We start from the raw sequence: 22736 nt of genomic DNA on the forward strand, positions 1-22736 counted from the left end.
ATATAAAAAAATTTTTAAAAATTTTATTTCTATAGAAAATTTTGTTAAAATTTTACTTCTATAGAAAATTTTGTCAAAATTTTATTTCTATCGAAATTTTTGTTAAAATTTTATTTCTGCCCAAAATTTTGTTTGTTTTCCACAGAAAATTTCGTAAAAATTTTATTTCTACAGAAAATTTCGTCAAATTTTTTTATTTCTATAGAAAATTTTGTCAAAATTTTATTTCTACGGAAAATTTTGTAAAAATTTTATTTCTATAGAAAATTTTGTCAAAATTTTATTTCTATAGAAAATTTTGTCAAGATTTCATTTCTGTAGAAATTTTTCTCAAAATTTTATTTCATAGAAAATTTTGTAAAAATTTTATTTTATTTTGTAGAATCTTCAAAAACATCAAAAATTTTACCAATCTAGCAAACAGTAAAATTCTATCAACTGTGGCAATAAAGTGAATATAATGTGTTTTTTTCCTATAGCTTCCTCATCAATAGACAATAAAATATGACAATAAGCTTATCCAGAAATTTAAGAAGAATATATTGTACAAATAGCTTGCTCGAAGCACATATTTGATACTCTTAACATACATGATATGAAAATGATAATGTACAAGATTTATATGAAACTTTTATCGGAAAACAACGGAAAATATTTGTATGAAACCTGCCATTTTCGTATCTCTTTCGTAGCCAGTGATTAATCAAAGCAAACGTGTTTCCCTCACTCGCTCACTAATGAAGTCCCCATATGACAAGAATTCAATTTCCCATAGAAGTCAATAGGTTTCTGGAACTTTTCTAGGGACCAATCCCACACGCACAAAAAAATCATAAATAATAAATGACTCCAGTTGTTACTATGACAAATGATGTTGGTCCTTTTGAGTATAAATATTTGACACTTTTTGCCAATAATAAATTCCCATCCAAATAGCCAAGTGTCAAAGAAAATAACATGTGTTTTTAGATACAACAAAACTAACCAATTCACCAGGGAAAGATGTGGGAAAAAAACAGTTTCCAAAGAAAGGAAAAGTAATTTCGATAATACATTGCAAAGTCAATCGACAGTTAAACTGTCTTCTGCTTTGAAGTGATATATCATTTATTGCGTAGAATAATGAGGGAGAAAAAAAACTCCTCGTAAATAGAAAAAAATATTATTTTTCCCAAGTGTCTTCTAACATCTAAAGTGATTCAAAAGAAAATGCCTTTACCCATAAAACCTAAGCCATGTGGCCATGGCTACACGGCATATTTTCAATAGTATGTTAAATGGAACAAAGGCGTGTGGTCTATTATGTTTCCTTATACAGCTGTGAGGGAGTCTTCTATGCTGTCCTTTCACTTCCTCATCATATGATGCTGCTGTATAGTGTTCTTTATTAGTGATGTCCAACAGTCATTGAAGCTATTCACCCATATACTTGTCCAACTAATAACATATGTCTTTATAGAATGTTTGTTAAGGTCCCTACGGAAAGCTCGCATACTGACCTCACCCTAAACTTTATTGGTTATCGTTGGGTTGGTAATACCTATATGAAGAACAATAACGTTTTTCTTATTAATCTCGAACAGTGGAGGAATTTTCCTGATGGGAAAATTGCCACACTTTCTCAGAAAGAAAATATATAACATCCATTAGTGGGAGTTCTTTGCGAAAATCCCATTGTAAGTTCTTCTAAAGGCACAAGAATTTCTTTATTTTAACAACCCAGGAGATTCTTTTGATTCAATTGATTCAAGTTTCATATTTTTAGTGGTTAACTTGTTGTTATATGGTCACCCTTGTTACATATTCGTTTTCTTAAATGCGAACAAAATATTCCAACCACTGTGCTATTGTATTAGTGAGTCAAAAGTAGTTTGTACGAGAAAAACTCTCATTGCGTAAAAAGTACACATGTTTACGTTCCATAAAGTAAGTCTAACATTAAGAATTTCTATTACGGCTATTGTCACACCCACACAAACACACATCGTAATAACAAGAAATAATTCTTATTGCAGTGCCACACAATATCCAATTCATTCATCCGCACGGTTCTTGATTCTTTAGTCCGCTGACTCAGTGTTTGTACACGCTTCACGGTATATGTGTGTGTGCGTGTGCCGCGTATAATTGTGGATCCCCCCAAAAAGAAAGTGAATTTCATGAAAACATCTCCGTTTTTTTTTCGTGCGTTTGCAGCTCTGGTAATAGAGTAATAAATTTAAAGAAAATGAAGGATAACAAGGACACATCTTGTAACAGTTTAACTTGTTTTGGTATTGGTGTTGTTTTTGTTGTCGGTAACATTGCCATATTAACCAACCATGCGATCAACCAAACAACCCCGACCAACAACATCAGCATAAGTAGCAATACACTGAGCAATGGCAAGCGAGAATATCAACGAATATTCTCAATATCAATCGTATTAAGTTATGGCGTAATGAAAACGTTAAGGTAGTAATTGTGTTAGAAAAATATTGAACCCAAAATAGATTTTATCGGGGTTTGTCAAAATGTTATTCCAATAGAAAATTTTATCATTTTTTATACCCACCACCATAGAATAAAAAGTTTGTCATTCCGTTTGTAACACATCGATATACCGATTTCCGACTATATAAAGTATATATATTCTTGATCAGGAAGAAATAGCCATGTCCGTCTGTCTGTCTGTCTGGCTGTCTGTCTGGCTGTCTGTTGTAATCACGCTACAGTCTTCAATAATAAAGCATTCGTGCTGAAATTTCGCACAAACTCGTCTTTTGTCTGCAGGCAGGTCAAGTTCGAAGATGGGCTATATCGGTCAAAGTTTTGATATAGTCCCCATAAAGGGTGATACAGTCAAAATTTGGTCAATATAAACTTGACGTATTTCTTTCAATTTTGCATTTGAAAAACCTGAACACCCCTCATTTTGAAGGTGTGTGTGTGTAGAATGTTGCTCCTATTTTTATTTTGGAATTCACTCTTCAGTTGTCACAATGCCGTCCAAGCAAGAAGAGCAGCGTATCAAAATTTTGTTCGCGCATCGCGAAAATCCGAGCTACTCGCACGCAAAGCTGGCAAAATCGCTAAAAGTTGCCAAATCAACCGTTACAAATGTAATTAAAGTGTTTGGGGAATGTTTGTCGACAGCCAGTAAGTCTGGATCGGGGGGAAATCGAAAACCGGAAGCCGCTGAGACGACAAAGAGAGTTGCCGGTAGTTTCAAGCGAAACCCTAACTTCTCTCTCCGAGATGCCGCAAATAAGCTGGGTGTATCGTCTACAACCGTCCATCGAGCAAAAAAACGAGCCGGACTATCGACTTACAAGAAGGTAGTGACTCCAAATCGCGATGATAAACAAAATACGACGGCCAAAGCGCGAACCCGGAGGCTGTACACGACGATGCTGACGAAGTTTGACTGCGTGGTAATGGACGACGAAACCTACGTCAAAACCGACTACAAGCAGCTTCCGGGATAGGAGTTTTATAAGCAAAAGGAAGGGGAAAGGTAGCAGATATTTTCAAGCACGTAAAACTGTCAAAGTTCGCAAAGAAATATCTGGTTTGGCAAGCCATCTGTACTTTGTGGCTTGAAAAGCAGCATTTTCATAGCTTCCGGGATTGTCAACCAAGAAATTTACGTGAAAGAGTGTTTGAATAAACGTCTGCTGCCTTTCCTGAAGAAACACAGTTGTTCCGTACTGTTTTGGCCGGATTTGGCATCTTATCATTACGGTAAAAAGGCCATGGAGTGGTACGCCGCCAACAACGTGCAGGTGGTTCCCAAGGACAAGAACCCTCCCAACACGCCAGAACTCCGCCCAATTGAGAAATACTGGGCTATTGTCAAGCGGAACCTAAAGAAGACCAAAAAACTGCTAAGGACGAGCAGCAGTTCAAGGCAAACTGGCTTTCTGCGGCGAAGAAGGTGGACAAGGTGGCTGTACAAAATCTGATGGCAGGTGTCAAGCGTGAGGCCCGGCAATTCGGATTTGGAAAAGCGAAAGCCTAACTGAATATTTTTCTTGAATTTTATACTAATTGAACTTGAAAAAGAAATTTAATTTGATTTTTTAAATAAACAATTTCTTCAATTTACACGCGTTTTCCCTTGACCAAATTTTGACCGTATCACCCTTTATTACGGTTAACGCATTATATCATAATCCTGCAGGAAGAAGTGCGGACGATAACGGAATCACAGCACAAGTCTACAGGAAGAATTGCACACGATAGTGGAATAGTTTAAATGAATCTCAAATCTAGGATAATTGAGCATTTACGTGGTATGTCCTTACACTGAGATCCTATACCGATTGACAAATTTGGGGTCTTGGGCTTATAAAAACCTTAGTTTCTATCCAATTTGCCTGAAATTGCCTGAAATCTAGAAATATTTTATGACCACAAAGAGGTGTGCAAAAATGGTGCCCATCGGTCCATGTTTTGGTATATCCCCCATGTAGACCGATCTCCCGATTATATTTCTAGGGCTTCTAGAATCGATAGTTTCTATCCAAGTCGCCCGAAATTGGAAATCTAGAGGTATTTTAGCACCATAAGGAGGTGTGCCGAAAATAGTGACTAGCGGTTGATGTTTAGGTATAGACTGATTTCCCGATTTTACTTCTTGGGCTTCTAGAATCCGTAGTTAGTATCTAATTTGGTTGAAATTTTAAATCTACAGGTATTTTAGGACCATAAAGAGGTGTGCTAAAAATGGTGAGTATCGGTCCAGGTTTTGGTGTATCCCCCATATAGACCGATCTCCCGATATGGGGTCATGGGCTTATAGAATCCGTAGTTTTTATCCAATTTGCCAGAAATTGGAAATCTAGAGGTATTTTAGCACCATAAGGAGGTGTGCCAAAAAATGGTGACTATCGGTTGATGTTTAGGTATAGCCCCCATATAGACCGATCTCCTCTTTTTACTTCTTGGGCGTCTAAAATCTGTAGTTGTTATCCAATTTGCCTGAAATTAGAAATCAAGAGGTATTTTAAAACCCTAAAGAGGCGTGCTGAAAATGATGAGTATCGGACCATGTTTTTATATAGCCCCCAGAAACCATAGTTTTTATCCAACTTGCCTCAAATTGGAAATCTAGAGGTATTTTAGGAACAGAAAAAAGTATGCCGGAAATGGTGAGTATAAGTCCATGTTTTGATATAGCCATCAGATAGACCGATCTCCCGATATTACTATTTGGGCTTCTAGAAACCGTAATTTGTCCACTTTGCCTGAAATCGAAAATCTGGAGGTTTTTAGGAATACAAATAGGTGTGCAAGAAATGATTTTATTTTTTAGGCTTCTAGAATCCGTAGTTTTTATCTAATTTGCCTGAAATGAGAAATTTAGAGTTATTTTAGGACCTTAAATATGAGAGCTGAAAATGGCGTGTATTGGTCCATGTTTTGGTTTATCTTCCAAATAGACCGATCTCCCGATTTTACTTCTTGGGCTTTTAGAAGCCATAGATTTTTTTCAAATTTGCATGAAATTTTAAATCTAGAAGTATTTTAGGAACATAAAGAGGTGTGCCGAAAATGGTGAATATCGGTCCATGTGCACTGATAATGAAAATTGCTTGAAACTGAATTATAGTTTCCAGATTTTGCTTCTGGTAAGCATTTAGATAATGAGGGTAAAAATCTACAGATGTTAGATTTTAAACCATCGTTTTCTTGCACACTTACACACATTGTTTATGATTCCTCTAAAACTCAAACAAATATTCTTCTTATAAATCCAGAATCTGATCTAGTCTTCATAGGTAAAATCTTTGAATTTATCTTCGGGAAGTGGCATGGTTGAACTGATCTGCTTGCCACCAAATCCCCCTGAAATTTTCACAAGAAACTATAATATTTGATTCATGGTGGTGGGTATTTAAGATTCGGCCCGGCCGAACTTACTGCTTTATATACTTGTTTTATAGAAAATTTTGGCAAAATTTTATTTTATAGAAAATTTTGTCAAAATTTTATTTTTTAGAAAATTTTGTCCAAATTTTATTTTTAATAAATTTTGTCGAATTTCAGCTTTATAAAAAATTTTGTGAAAATTTTATTTCTAATGAAAATTTTGTCAAAATTTTATTTGATAGAAAAATTTATTTAAATAGATCATTTTTTCAAAATATTATTTTATAGAAAATTTTATTTTAATAGAAAATTTTGTCAAAATTTTATTTTAAAGAAAATTTTGTCTAAATTTTATTTTATAGAAAATTTTGTCAAAATTTTATTTTTTAGAAAATTTTGTCCAAATTTTATTTTTAATAAATTTTGTCGAATTTCAGCTTTATAGAAAATTTTGTGAACATTTTATTTCTAATGGAAATTTTGTCAAAATTTTATTTGATAGAAAAATTAATTTAAATAGAAAATTTTGTCAAATTTTATTTTAATAGAAAATTTTGTTTCGTAGAAAATTGTGCCAAATTTTTATTTTATAGAAAATATTTCATTTCTTTAGAAAATTTTGTCAAAATTTTATTTATATAGAAAATTTATAGAAAATTATGTCAACATTTTATTTTACAAAAAATATTTTATTTCTTTAGAAAATGTTGTTCAACTGTTACTTTTTAGAATTTTTTGTCGAATTTCATTTTTATAGAAAATTTTGTCAAAATTCTATTTCTACTGAACACTTTGTCAAAATTTTATTTTAATAGAATATTGTGTCAAAGTTTGTTTTATAGAAAATATTTTATTTCTTTAGAAAAGTTTGTCAAAATTTTATTTATTAGAAAACATTTCTATAGAATTTTTTTTTCAAAATTTTATTTTATAGAAAATTTTGTCAAAATTTCATTTCAATAGAAAATTTTGTCAAAATTTCATTTCAATAGAAAATTTTGTCAAAATTTCATTTCAATAGAAAATTTTGTCAAACTTTCCTTTCAATAGAAAATTTTGTTAAAATTTTATTTTATAAACAATTTTGTCTAAATTTTATTTTATAGAAAATTTTGTAAAAATTTTATTGTATAGAAAATTTTATTTCTATAGAAAATTATGTGTAAATTTTATTTAATAGAAAATTTTGTGAAAATTTCATTTCAATAGAAAATTTTGTGTAAATTTTATTTTATAGAAAATTTTGTCAAAATTTCATTTAAATAGAAAATTTTGTCAAAATTTTATTTTATAGAAAAAATGGCTAAATTTTATTTTCGAGAAAATTTTGTCAAAATTTAATTTTATAGAATATTTTATTTCTATAGAAAATTTTGTTAAAATTTCATTTCAATAGAAAATTTTGTCAAAATGTCATTTCTATAGACAATTTAGTGTAAATTTTATTTTATAGAAAATTTTAACAAAATTTCATTTGTGCAGAAAATTTGGACAAAATTTAGATGTTATAGAACATTAGTCCAAATTTGTGAAAATTGGGAAATTTATTTATATAACAGTTATATGTAAGTTTAAATGAAGCCAATACATCCAAATTTGAAATTTTAGTAACATTGATTAATAAATAAGAGAATTATGGCTAAATTGATAGAAAATGGGGCGATAAATACCTATGAAAGATATGTCTGAACCGATTTGGTTGATTTTTGCACATATAGTGGTACTTTAGAATATTAGATATAGCCAACTTTCATTAAGATCGGTTAATAAATAAGGGTAGTACGACCATATTTTGGAAAATCGAGAGATACTTTGGAAACTTCTTAGCCTAGCACAAAAAGCGCGGTATAAACAGAAAAAAGTTAAGTGTTTTGGAAACTACCATCTCTGTTATGAACATATGTTAAATTTTGTTTTGATCTGGAAACTCTTTCATATAGAAAAAATTGTTCAAAAAAGACGCATCCGCAATTTTTGTACAATGGAAAAATTATAAATGCGTGCCGTCATTAAATATTTACATAAAAAAGGTTTATCGGGACAAGAAATTCATAATGATATGGTGAATGTGTTAGGTGAAAGTGCTCCTTCATATGCAACAGTAAAAAATTGGGTTGCTTAATTTAAACGTGGTCGTACAAGCATTGAATTGCTAGAAAAGCGTTGGACTAAGTGTATTGAAGTTTCAGGAGATTATATTGAAAAATAAAAATATTTTTGAAAAACTAACTATTCTATTTCATTGATAGGCTAAGAAGTTTCCGAACCGCCCTCGTATATATAAGGAATCTATGTCTAAATCTGAGCCGATTTCACTCAAATTTAAAGAAATTGTTGTACACTATCAACTTACAACACACTCCATCTTTATTTTCGGAAATTTATATGAAATGTAAGGTATACTATCTTTGATGATTACCGATTTTTCGATATATGGGCGAGGAGTGACACCTCCTTCTTGCCGATTTTTTGAAAATTGATAATTTTACAATTTTCTCGAAATTTGTAGGAACAAAATTTTGTAGGTTGGTCTCTTAATGGGAACTCAGTACATAATTTTTTTATATTTTACGGAAGGGATTTTTTAAGTAAAAAACTTTATTTTTAGTGCCTTTCTGCACATGTACGTTTATACGGGAGCTACTCTTAAAACTGAACCGATTTCGACCAAATTTGGCCAACTTGATAGTACTATCATTGTGCAAATAAAATTTTGACAAAATTCTTTATTTAAGTAAAATTTTGACAAAAATTTATATAGAAATAAAATTTTTACAAAATTTTTTATAGAAATAAAATTTTTAACAAATTTTCTACAGAAATAACTTTTTGACAAAATTGTCTATAGAAATAAAATTTTTACAAAATTTTCTACAGAAATAAAAATTTTGACAAAAATATCTATAGAAATAAAATTTTGATAAAGTTTTCTATTGAAAAAAAATTACAAAATTTTCTAATGAAATAAAATTTTGACAAAATTTTCTATAGAAATAAAATTTTGATAAAATTTTTTAAAGAAATAAAATTTTGACAAAATTTTCTATAGAAATAAAATTTCGAAAAAAATTTTCTTAGAAATAAAATTTTTACAAAATTTTCTATAGAAATTAAATTTTTACAAAATTTTCTACAAAAATAAAATTTTGAAAAAATTTTCTATGGAAATAAATTTTGTCAAAATTGTGTATAAAACTAAAATGTTGACAACATTTTCTATAGAAATAAAATTTTGACAAAATTTTCTATAGAAATAAAATTTTGACAAAATTTTCTTTAGAAATAAAATTTTGACAAATTTTCTATAGAATTAAAATTTTGACAAAAATATCTATAGAAATAAAATTTTGATAAAGTTTTCTATTGAAAAAAAATTACAAAATTTTCTAACGAAATAAAATTTTGACATTTTCTATAGAAATAAAATTTTGACAACATTTTCTATAGAAATAAAATTTTGACAAAATTTTCTATAGAAATAAAATTTTGACAAAATTTTCTATAGAAATAAAATTTTGAAAACATTTTCTATAGAAATAAAATTTTTACAAAATTTTCTACAAAAATAAAATTTTGATAAAATTTTCTATGGAAATATATTTTGTCAAAATTGTGTATAAAACTAAAATGTTGACAACATTTTCTATAGAAATAAAATTTTGACAAAATTTTCTATAGAAATAAAATTTTGACAAAATTTTCTATAGTAATAAAATTTTGATAAATTTTCTATAGAATTAAAATGTTCTATAGAATTAAATAGAATTAAAATTAAATAGATACCATATACTAACACCACGTACCAAATTTCAACCGGATCGGGTGTATTTTGCTATTCCAATGGGCTTCGGAGGTCAAATCTGGGGATCGGTTTATATGGGGGCTACATATAGTTATGGACCGATATGGACCAATTGCTGCATGGTTTTGAGAGACCATAAACTAACACCACGTACCAACTTTCAACCGAATCGGATGAATTTTGCGCATCCGTGAAACTCCGGAGGTCAAATCTGGGGATCGGTTTAAATGGGGGCTCCATATAATTATGGACCGATATTGACCAATTTTTGCATGGCTGTTAGAGACCATATACTAACATCATGTACCAAATTTCAGCCGGATCGGATGAAATTTGATTCTATTAGAGGCTCCGCAAGCCAAATCGGGGGATCGGTTTAGGTTAGGTTAGGTTAGGTGGCAGCCCGATGTATCAGGCTCACTTGGACTTTTCAGTCCATTGTGATACCACATTGGTGAACTTCTCCCTTATCACTGAGTGCTGCCCGATTCCATGTTAAGCTCAATGACAAGGGACCTCCTTTTTATAGCCGAGTCCGAACGGCGTTCCACATTGCAGTGAAACCACTTAGAGAAGCTTTGAAACCCTCAAAAATGTCACCAGCATTATTGAGGTGGGATAATCCACCGCTGAAAAACTTTTTGGTGTTCGGTCGAAGCAGGAATCGACCCTACGACCTTGTGTATGCAAGGCGGACATGCTAACCATTGCACCACGGTGGCAATGGTTATATGGGAGCTATAAATAATTATGGACCGAAGTAGACCAATTTTTGCATGGCTATTAGAGACCATATACTAACACCATGTACCAAATTTCTGCCGGATCGGATGAAATTTGCTTCTCTTAGAGGCTTGCAAGCCAAATTGGGGGATCGGTTTATATGGGGGCTATATATAATTATGGACCGATGTGGACCAATTTTTGCATGGTTATTAGAGACCATATACTAAGACCATGTACCAAAATTTCAGCCAGATCGGATGAATTTTGCTCCTCCAAGAGGCCCCGCAAACCAAATCTGAGCGTCCGTTTATATGGGGGCTATACGTAAAAGTGGTCAGATATGGCCCATTTGCAATACCATCCGACCTACATCAATAACAACTACTTGTGCCAAGTTTCAAGTCGATAGCTTGTTTCGTTCGGAAGTTAGCGTGATTTCAACAGACGGACGGACGGACATGCTTCGATCGACTCAGAATTTCACCACGACCCAAAATATATATTCTTTACGGGGTCTTAGAGCAATATTTAGATGTGTTACAAACGGAATGACAAAGTTAATATACCCCCATTCTATGGTGGAGGGTATAAAAAAAATACAGGAAGGCGAACTTTTGAACTTCAATCATTATACCCTCCACCATAGGATGGGGTATATTAACTTTGTCATTCCGTTTGTAACACATCGAAATATTGCTCTAAGACCCCATAAAGTATATATATTCTGGGTCGTGGTGAAATTCTGAGTCGATCTGAGCATGTCCGTCCGTCCGTCCGTCTGTTGAAATCACACTAACTTCCGAACGAAACAAGCTAAGCAAGATTCATCCGATTCGGTTGAAATTTGGTACGTGATGTTAGTATATGGTATCCAACAACCATGCAGGAATTGGTTCCTATCAATCCATAATTATATATAGCCCCCATATAAACCGATCCCCAGATTTGACCTCTGGTGCCTTTTGGAGAAGCAAACTTCATCCGATCTGGTTGAAATTTGGTAAGTGGTGGTAGTATATGATATTTAATAACCATGTGAGTTGAAATTTGTGGATGACAGTCTTTCGTTGAAGTTTCTACGCAATCCATGGTGGAGGGTACATAAGATTCGGCCTGGCCGAACTTACGGCCGTATATACTTGTTTTGTTTTATAATTTGATTGTATCGGTTGATTTTGTTTTAATTTTCTCGAATCATCTCACCTTCATAATCTAGTTCACAATTTTTTTATTCACATCATTATATCTCACAGTGTATCAAATAAAGCACCCATCTCAATTTGTTACACTCCGTTAGTAGTGAAAATGGGACACAATCAAAAGAACTACGCTTTATTACCATGAATATTTATGTATGTTCCTGTAAAAAGGACAATGACAACAACTACAACAAAAGCAGTAATGGTAGCGCACAACAAAAAAAAAAAAAAACAACAGAAGTAAACAACATAAAGTTTTTCCTACTTACGCTGAATTTTCTGTTTTTTTTTTCTTTGGGACAAATAAATTTTGTATGTAAAATTAAACCAAAAGAAAGGGAAAAAACCAAAACTACCAAGGAATATTTTGTGTCTCGTTGAAAATGGTAAGATTTACGACTTTGTAAGCGATGGTTTTTTCGGCTTGTTCTTCTTAGAAAGAAAAGGACAACAACGAAAATGAATCTTTCAACTTATTAGTGCCCATAAAGGCAAAGACACTTATTTATTGGATGACAGATTAGAGAAAAAGTCCCTAGGTTTTTATTTCTTTTTTTGGTTACTGGAGCAAAACAGTTAGCAAAAAAAAACATTAGTTTGCCATTTCCTGTGGAGATAAAATAATTACCAAGCTCAATGCATGGTGGGCAATTTTGAATTATGACCATGAGACCGTAAAATAAAGCAGCAAGCAGCTATAAACATGAAAAATGTTCTGATATATATTGGAAGTAGATTAAATAATTTAATCAATAGAAGCCAGTCAATAAGGAATCTAAATCAATATCTTCGCAGGAGATAAAATTGAATTTGTTTCCAATATACTGGTGTTTTAAGATCTGTCAAAGATAATGCACAAATATATTTGTAGCCTTTATAAAGAGCTACACCTATATGACGAATTTGGAAAAAAAGATACAGTGGCGAGCACTTGTTGGTACTAAATACTTTTTGAAAACCCCAATGATGATATTAAATATTTTTATACCCTCCACCATAGGATGGGGGGTATATTAACTTTGTCGTTCCGTTTGTAACACATCGAAATATTACTCTAAGACCCCATAAAGTATATATATTCTGGGTCGTGGTGAAATTCTGAATCGATCTAAGCTTGTCCGTCCATCGACTTGCAACTTGACACAAGTAGTTGTTATTGATGTAGGTCGGATGGTATTGAAAATGGGCCATATCGGTCCACTTTTACGCATTGCCCCCATATAAACGGACGCTCATATTTGGCTTGCGGAGCCTCCAACAGAGGTATATTTCATCCGATCCGGTTGAAATGTGGTACATCGTGTTGGCATATGGTATCCAACAACCATGCAATAATTGGTCCCCATATAAACCGATCCCCAGATTTGGCTTGCGGAGCCTCAAAGAGAAGAAAATTTCACCCGATCCGGCTGAAATTTTGTACATGGTTTTTGTCAATGGTCTCTAACAACCATGCCAGAATTGGTCCATATCGGTGCATAATTATATATAGCCCCCATATAAACCGTTCTCCAGATTTGACCTCCGGAGCCTCTTGGAGGAGCAAAATTCATCCGATCCGGTTCAAATTTGGTACGTGGTGTTAGTATATGGCCGCTAAAACCATACCAAAAATGGTCCATATCGGTCTATAGTTATATATAGCCGATCTCCCATCACCAAAAATTGGTCCACATCTGTTCATAATCATGGTTGCCACTCAGCCGAAAATAAACTATCTAAATTTTATTTCTATAGAAAATTTTGTCAAAATTTTATTTCTATAGAAAATTTTGTCAAAATTTTATTTCTGTAGAAAATTTTGTCAAAATTTTATTTCTATAGAAAATTTTGTCAAAATTTTATTTCTATAGAAAATTTTGTCAAAATTTTATTTCTATAGAAAATTTTGCCAAAATTTTATTTCTATAGAAAATTTTGTCAAAATTTTTTTCTATCGAAAATTTTGTTAAAATTTAATTTCTATAGAAAATTTTGTCAAAATTTTATTTCTATAGAAAATTTTGTTAAAATTTTATTTCTATAGAAAATTTTGTCAAAATTTCATTTCTATAGAAAATTTTTCCAAAACATTATTTCTATAGAAAACTTTGTCAAAATTTCTATAGAAAATTTTGTAAAAATTTTATTTCTATAGAAAATTTTGTGAAAATTTTATTTCTATAGAAAATTTTGTGAAAATTTTATTTCTGTAGAAAATTTTGTCGAAATTTTATTTCTTTAAAACACTTTGTCAAAATTTCTATAGAAATCTTTGTCAAAATTTCTATATATAGAAAAAATTTATTTATATAGAAAATTTTATAAAAATTTCATTTCTATAGTTAGCTGATGGCCTTAGCAGCCAATGCTACTTTTCCCTTTTCTTTTTTATCATACATTTACTGTATGATTAAAATAAACAATAAATAAATAATATTTCTATAGAAAATTTTGTCGAAATTTTATTTCTATAGAAAATTTTGTAAAAATTTTATTTCAGTAGAAAATTTTGTAAAAATTTTATTTCTATAGAAAATTTTGTCAAAATTTTATTTCTATAGAAAATTTTGTTAAAATTTTATTTCTATAGAAAATTTTGTTAAAATTTTATTTCTATAGAAAATTTTGTCAAAATTTCATTTCTATAGAAAATTTTTCCAAAACATTATTTCTATAGAAAACTTTGTCAAAATTTCTATAGAAAATTTTGTAAAAACTTTATTTCTATAGAAAATTTTGTGAAAATTTTATTTATATAGAAAATTTTGTGAAAATTTTATTTCTATAGAAAATTTTGTCGAAATTTTATTTCTTTAAAAAACTTTGTCAAAATTTCTATAGAAATCTTTGTCAAAATTTCTATATATAGAAAAAATTTATTTATATAGAAAATTTTATAAAAATTTTATTTCTATAGTTAGCTGATGGCCTTAGCAGCCAATGCTACTTTTCCCTTTTCTTTTTTATCATACATTTACTGTATGATTAAAATAAAAAATAAATAAATAATATTTCTATAGAAAATTTTGTCAAAATTTTATTTCTATAGAAAATTTTGTAAAAATTTTATTTCAGTAGAAAATTTTTTAAAAATTTTATTTCTATAGAAAATTTTTAAAAATTTTATTTCTATAGAAAATTTTGTCAAAATTTCATTTATATAGAGAATTTTGTCTAAATTTTATTTCGAAAAATGTTGTCAAAATTTTATTTCTTCTATAATTATAGACATATTTAATCGGTCTATTTTTGATTTAGTATATACCACGTATGGACTTACTTACAATTTAGAAGACGGTGTTAGGAGGTTTTAAGATACCTTGCCATCGGCAAGCGTTACTGCTACTCAAGCAATTCGATTGTGGATGAGAGTGTTTAGTAAAAGTATACTAAATCAAAACAAGTAAGGAAAGTCTAAAGTCGGGCGGGGCCGACTATATTATACCCTGCACCACTTTGTAGATCTAAATTTTCGATACCATATCACATTCGTCAAACGTGTTGGGGGCTATATATAAAGGTTTTTCCCAAATACATACATTTAAATATCACTCGATCTGGACAGAATTTGATAGACTTTTACAAAATCTATAGACTCCAAATTTATGTCGGCTAATGCACTAGGGTGGAACACAATGTTAGTAAAAAATATGGGAAACATTTAAATCTGAAGCAATTTTAAGGAAACTTCGCAAAAGTTTATTTATGATTTATCGCTCGATATATATGTATTAGAAGTTTAGGAAAATTAGAGTCATTTTTACAACTTTTCGACTAAGCAGTGGCGATTTAACAAAGAAAATTGTGGTATTTTGACCATTTTTGTCGAAATCAGAAAAACATATATATGGGAGCTATATCTAAATCTGAACCGATGTCAACCAAATTTGGCACGCATAGCTACAATGCTAATTCTACTCCCTGTGCAAAGTTTTAACTAAATCGGAGCAAAAAATTGGCCTCTGTGGGCAATTGAGTGTAAATCGGGCGAAAGCTGTATATGGGAGCTATATCTAAATCTGAACTGATTTGGCTGACATTTTGCAAGATTTTCGAGACTCATCAAATATTCGGATGTACGGAATTTGAGGAAGATCGGTTGATATACACGCCAATTATGATCAGATCGGTGAAAAATATATATGACAGCTATATCTAATTCTGAATCGATTTTTTCCAAAATCAATAGGGATCGTCTTTGAGCCGATACAGGACCCCATACCAAATTTTTGGGACAATCGGACTAAAACTGCGAGCTGTACTTTGCACACAAAAATACATCAACAGACAGACAGACGGACAGACAGACAGACATACAGACAGACAGACAGACGGACATCGCTAAATCGACTCAGAATTTAATTCTAAGCCGATCCGTATACTAAAAGGTTGGTCTATGATTACTCCTTCTTGGTGTTACATACAAATGCACAAACGTATTATACCCTGCACCACAGTAGTGGTGGAGGGTATAAATAGACCGATTAAATATGTCTATAATTATAGAAGAAATAAAGAAATAAAATTTTGGCAAAATTTTTCGAAATAAAATTTTGACAAAATTCTCTATATAAATAAAATTTTGACAAATTATCTATATAAATAAAATTTTGACAAAATTTTCTGTAGAAATAAAATTTTTACAAAATTTTCTATAGAAATAAAATTTTTACAAAATTTTCTACAGAAATAAAATTTTTACAAAATTTTCTATAGAAATAAAATTTCGACAAAATTTTCTATAGAAATAAAATTTTCACAAACTTTTCTATATAAATAAAATTTAGACAAAATTTTCTATAGAAATAAAATTTTCCGTAGAAATAAAATTTTTACAAAATTTTCTATAGAAATAAAATTTTAATAAAATTTTCTATAGAAATAAAATTTTAACAAAATTTTCTATAGAAATAAAATTTTTACAAAATGTTCTACAGAAATAAAATTTTTACAAAATTTTCTATAGAAATAAAATTTCGAAAAAATTTTCTATATAAATAAATATTTGACAAAATTTTCTATAGAAATAAAATTTGGATAGTTTATTTTCGGCTCGAGTGGCAACCATGATTATGAACAGATGTGGACCAATTTTTTGTGATTGGAGATCGGCTATATATAACTATAGACCGATATGGACCATTTTTGGTATAGTTATAGCGGACACATACTTACACCACGTTCCAAATTTCAACCGGATCGGATGAATTTTGCTCCTCCAAGAGGCTCCAGAGAGCAAATCTTGGGATCGGTTTATATGGGGGCTATATATAATTATGGACCGATATGGACCAATTCTGGCATGGTTGTTAGAGACCATTGACCAAAAACATGTACAAAATTTCAGCCGGATCGGGTGGAATTTGCTTCTCTTCGAGGCTCCGCAAGCCAAATCTGGGGATGGGTTTATATGGGGGCTATATATAATTATGGACCGATGTGGACCAATTTTTGCATGGTTGTTAGATACCATGTGCCAACACGATGTACCAAATTTCAGCCGGATCGGATGAAATATACTTCTGCTAGAGGCTCTGCAAGCCAAATCTGAGCGTCCGTTTATATGGGGGCTATACGTAAAAGTGGACCGATATGGACCATTGGCAATACCATCCGACCTACATCAATAACAACTACTTGTGTCAAGTTGCAAGTCGATGGGCGGACAAGCTTAGATCGATTCAGAATTTCACCAAATAAAATTTTCACAAAAGTTTCTGTGGAAATAAAATATTGATAAAATTTTTGTGGAAATAAAATTTTGACAAAATTTTCTGTGGAAATAAAATTTTGAGAATTCTTTTTTTTTGTAAATAAAATTTTGACAAAATTTTCTACGGAAATAAAATTGTGAGATTTTTTTGTAAATAAAATTTTGACAAAATTTTCTACGGAAATAATTTTTGACAAAATTTTCTGTGGAAACAAAATTTTCTATGGAAATTAATTTTCACAAAATTTTCTGTGGAAATAAACATTTTACAAAATTTTCTGTGGAAATAAAATTTTGTCAAAATTTTCTACGGAAATAAGTTTTGACAAAATTTTCTGTGGAAACAAAATTTTGACAAAATTTTCTATGGAAGTAAAATGTTGACAAAATTTTCTATAGAAATAAAATTGTGACAAAATTTTTTATAAAAATAAAATTTTTTGTGGAAATAAAATTTTGACAAAATTTTTTGTGGAAATAATATTTTGACAAAATTTTTGTGGAAATAAAATTTTGACAAAATTTTCTACGGAAGTAAGTTTTGACAACATTTTCTGTGGAAACAAAATGTTGACAAAATTTTCTATGGAAATAAAATTTTGACAAAAATTTTTATGGAAATAAAATTTTCACAAAATTTTCTGTAGAAATATTTTTTTTCTGTGCAAATACAATTTTGACAAAATTTTCTATAGAAATAAAATTGTGACAAAATTTTTTATAAAAATAAAATTTTGACAAAATTTTTTGTGGAAATAAAATGTTGACAAAATTTTTTGTGGAAATAAAATGTTGACAAAATTTTTTGTGGAAATAAAATTTTGACAAAATTTTCTGTAGAAATATTTTTTTTCTGTGGAAATACAATTTTGACAAATTCTTGTGTGGAAATAAAGTCTTGACAAAAATTTCTGTGGAAATAAAATTTTTACAAAAATTTTTGTGGAAATAAAATTTTGACAAAATTTTCTGTAGAAATAATTTTTTTCTGTGGAAATACAATTTTGACAATATTTTCTACGGAAATAAAGTCTTGACAAATTTTTTTGTAGAAATAAAATTTTGACAAAAATTTTTGTGGAAATAAAATTTTGACAAAATTTTCTACGGAAATAAGTTTTGACAAAATTTTCTGTGGAAACAAAATTTTGACAACATCTTCTATGGAAATAAAATTTGGTAAACATTTTTATGGAAATAAAATGTTCACAACATTTTTTGTGGAAATAATTTTTTTCTATGAAAATACAATTTTAACAAAATTTTCTGTGGAAATAAAGTCTTGACAAAATTTTTTATAAAAATAAAATTTTGACACAAATTTTCTACGGAAATAAACATTTTTTTGTGGAAATAAAATTTTGACAAAATATTCTACGGAAATAAAACTTTGACAAAATTTTCTATAGAGATAAAATTGTGACAAAATTTGTTATAAAAATAAAATTTTGAAATTTTTTTTTTTGTGGAAATAAAATTTTGCAAAATTTTTTGTGGAAATAAAATTTTGACAAAATTTTCTACGGAAATAAAACTTTCATAAAATTTTCTATAGAAATAAAATTATGACAAAATTTTCTATGGAAATTAAATTTTAACAATTTTTTCTGTGGAAATAAAATTTTAACAAAATTTTCTGTTAAAATAAAATTTTGACAAAATTTTCTATGGAAATAAAATTTGCACAAAATTTTCTATGGAAATAAAATTTTGACCAAATTTTTTTTTTAGAATAAAATTTTGATTACATAAAATTTTTGGTAGATTTGCACTCTGTCTATAGGAGAAAGTCTCCAAACCCTATTATACTTTTGCCTCGCCCACTTTGGAATCCGACCCCGGCTGATGGTCGTCCAACTTCTCCACCTACCTTACACAGACAAAAGTTGTTTTTTCTGATTCAATCACGAAATTAATTCGTCCAATTAATTTTTTAATTGAAATGATAGTATCAATTAAAAAATTAATTGAATGTAAATTAAAAAATTAATTGATCCAATTAAAAAATTAATTGATTCTATTAATTTTTGTTATATTGGTTTCAATTAACAAATTTGTTGAATCAATTAAATTTTTAATTGATTTTTTTATTTTTTAAAACTCAATTAACCCTTTGACTAACGATGTCCACTTAAGAGGACATTCTAAAACGATACCAAACTCTTTTTCCCCAATTAGTTTCGATTTATTTTTCGATGTTATTTTAAAGTAGAGATATTGATCTACATAAATGTGACCAATAGATTGCATTTGTATAAACTTCTTTAAGAAGAAACGAAAAATAGTAAATTTTGAGACCATATTTCTACGGTATGTCTCTATTAAATGGACTTTCCTACAAAGACTATTGCTGATATTTTTCAGGGTTATTTTGAGTATTTTGCTCACACTTTGAAAGATATTATAGACCAAAATGGCGCGTATTTTCGTAAGGCCAGATGATCACAATTCAAGAATAAAATTTTCAGAACAAACTCATATAACTCTTGAAATTTTTTTCTGTGTACGTAGTATTTCGCTTATCTCCAATTAACAATAAATTTAATAAAACGTTGGCCTGGATATGAAATTTTTATTGTACGTGTATTATCGATGAGCCAATGTGAAAAAAAAAATATCTACCTACCCAGTTAAGGTTTTTTTTTCTACTTCAGAAAACATTAAATCGAACAAAGTAAAACTCCCAACTGACCACATTTGGTTGAACAAACATTTCGGTTAATAACATTTTATGTAGCTGCATAAAAACTCCTGTCAATTGCAGCATATCTTCAACCACAAGGATAATAAGCAAAAAAGTTGAGAAGAAAAAAACATATATATATCTCGAACGAAGTTGACCTTATAATACCATTTTGCCATTACTGCAGGATTCCAGGTATGACTGATTTGTACTCGTATTAGAGTCTAATATCTGACCAAATAACAGTGTAGGGTAGAACAAATCTACCCCGTTTTTTTATTCCTTTTTACAATTTCAACTAAAATTGTACCTTTTATGTAAGAAGAGAATAATCCATTTTGCAAGAAAAAAGAAACGTTTTTTTTTATTTTCTTTAGAGTACTCCAACTAACAAAGCCAAGGATAAAAAATCCCAAAGTTTCCAGGTTTAAACCATTATCTACCCAATACAATAACAACATTTTAGCTTTAAGCCAAACAACCAAAAAAAAAACCCCAAACGAATCCAACAAAAAAAGAGCAAACACAAGAGCACTTACACTGTGGGTACCCTTGTAGTTTTTCGTTTTTGGTTTTTTTTTTTTGGGAAAAAGTAGGAGTTCTCTAAAACGGATCAGAGGATTTCTCCCAAAACGCAAACTATGCCCAGGGCTGTTGTTCCTGTAATTATATATTGTTCTACTACCACTACTACTACCACTGCTACTGCTAGTATACTGCTGCTACATGTTGTCATCACTGTTGTTTTTGTTGGTAGGTCGTTTGGATGTTTGCTTGTCTAGGTGGTCCAGGATATGTTAGATGTGTCCACCACTTTTTTTATTTAATTTTTTGTGATGGCCTCACAAACGAACCCCTGAGTAGTTGGCACTTTCTTGAGTGGATTCGTGCTCTAATGCCTACGTGCTAGACCAAATAGGTGGGCAAATATCCTCAAGTATGGGACATTACCCAATGGATTACTCGAAAAATGGTACTCAGGCGTCAAGTAGTTCAAAAGTTGTATGCCAAAGTAAACACAATGACATTATGTTGGAAAGAATAAAATGTGGAAAATTTATCATAAGTATCAAGACCACAAAAAATCGGGAGTGAATGAAAAAAAGTGATGCTACTATAATCAAATGACCAGTAATTTAGCTCTTCACCGATATACTAGAAAATGTTGTTAATTTATATATAACCCACATAAAGGGCGCCATTAGAAAATTGAAAAAACGAAATTCTGTCAATATCGGCTCTATAGAGAATTGTGGATACTTGGATACTTTGCTTTGGACATGAGACGCCATAAATTCACTATTAGAATTTTAATATCAATTTGAACATTTGAAAGTTGTAACATATGATTTTTAAATTTGTGCGTTAAATATTTGCCCAAACTGAGTGTCAAACTTTTTTTCCTGGAGGTCTTTTGAAATATCAAAATGTTTTTGGAAATTGGGCCGAATCTTAAATACCCACCACCATAAATCAAATATAATAGTTTACTTTGAAAACTCTTCGTCGTAGCGGGTTACTTGATAATATGTAGCATTTTGGGGGTTTGATGACAAATCTTCTCCCAAGCAAATCAGTTCAACCAGTACGCTTCCCGAAGAAAAAATTTAAGGATTCTACCTATGAAGACTAGATCAGATTCTGGATTTATGAGAACCAATTTTGTTTGAGTTTTTGAGAAATCATAAACATATCGTGTATATGATGAAATAACGCCTTGATTTGAAATCTTAAATCTGTAGATTTTTTCCGCCATTATTTAAATGAATACGAAGAGTAAAATCTGGAAATTTTACTTTCAGTTTCAGCAATTTTCATGATCAGTGTGCCTGCTATACCCTGAAAGAAGTGTTTTCTTTTCTGAGGAACGAAATTTTAAACAAGCAAAGTTTTCTTTTGACACAAATTTTAGAGACAATCGTTGAATGGCTTATCAAAAATTCGGACTAGTTTGCTCTAAACAAAAATACTTTATACGAAAGGGGAATTTCGTTTGTCAAAAATTTCATTTCGGAGGAAAATAGTTTTTCCTTTCGATATAGACCGATTTAACTTCTTGAAATGCCTTGCCAAAAGGACCGAAAAAATAAATGCGATACAGATTTTTGAGGATCTAAAATTCCAGTATATTCAAATTTTTGTTCAAATCGGATAAAAACTACGGTTTCTAGAAGCCCAAGGAGTTAAATCTGGAGATCGGTCTATGTGGAGGCTATACTAAAACAGGGGTCGACAAACACCATATTCGGCTAACCTTTTTGTGGGCAGTCGGATTCCAGCAGCCCTAGAAATAAATACGGGAGTTAGGTCTATATGGGGGCTGGACCAATACTCACCACCCCTTAATGTTCCTCAAATACCTCTAGAATTCCACTTCTAAGAAACTACGAATTCTAGAAGCCCAAGAAGTAAAATCGGGAGATCAATCTATATATAGAGGCTATACCAAAACATGGACCGATACGGACCATTTTCGACACACCTCTTTATGGTCCTAAGATACGTTTATATTTCTAATTTCCGGCAAATTGGATAAAAACTACGGATTCTAGAAGCCCAAGAAATAAAATCGGTAGATCGGTCTATATGGTGAATATACCAATATACGGAGCAATAGGCACCATTTGCGACACACCAATTTGTGATCTTAAAATACCTCTAGATTTTCAATTTCAAGCAAATCGGCTAGAATATATAGTCTCTAGACGCCCAACAAGTAAAATCGCGAGATCGGTCTATATGGGGGTTATACCAAAAAATGGACCGACCCACCTCAAT

General features: G+C 30.4%; 1 protein-coding gene across 1 annotated transcript in view; it reads left to right on the forward strand.

Moving 5' to 3' along the window:
• Nucleotides 1-1209: 1209 nt before the first annotated feature.
• The window catches only part of LOC142225136 (uncharacterized), a 44298-nt gene continuing 22771 nt past the window's right edge, over nt 1210-22736 (forward strand). Inside the window, exons 1-3 of the mRNA XM_075294913.1 lie at nt 1210-1268; nt 1319-1372; nt 2197-2454. Of these exons, the coding sequence (XP_075151028.1) occupies nt 1210-1268; nt 1319-1372; nt 2197-2454 (371 nt within the window). The remainder of the gene's footprint in view (nt 1269-1318; nt 1373-2196; nt 2455-22736) is intronic.

Source organism: Haematobia irritans, chromosome 2, assembly GCF_050003625.1.
Source record: "Haematobia irritans isolate KBUSLIRL chromosome 2, ASM5000362v1, whole genome shotgun sequence".
NCBI lineage: Eukaryota > Metazoa > Arthropoda > Insecta > Diptera > Muscidae > Haematobia > Haematobia irritans.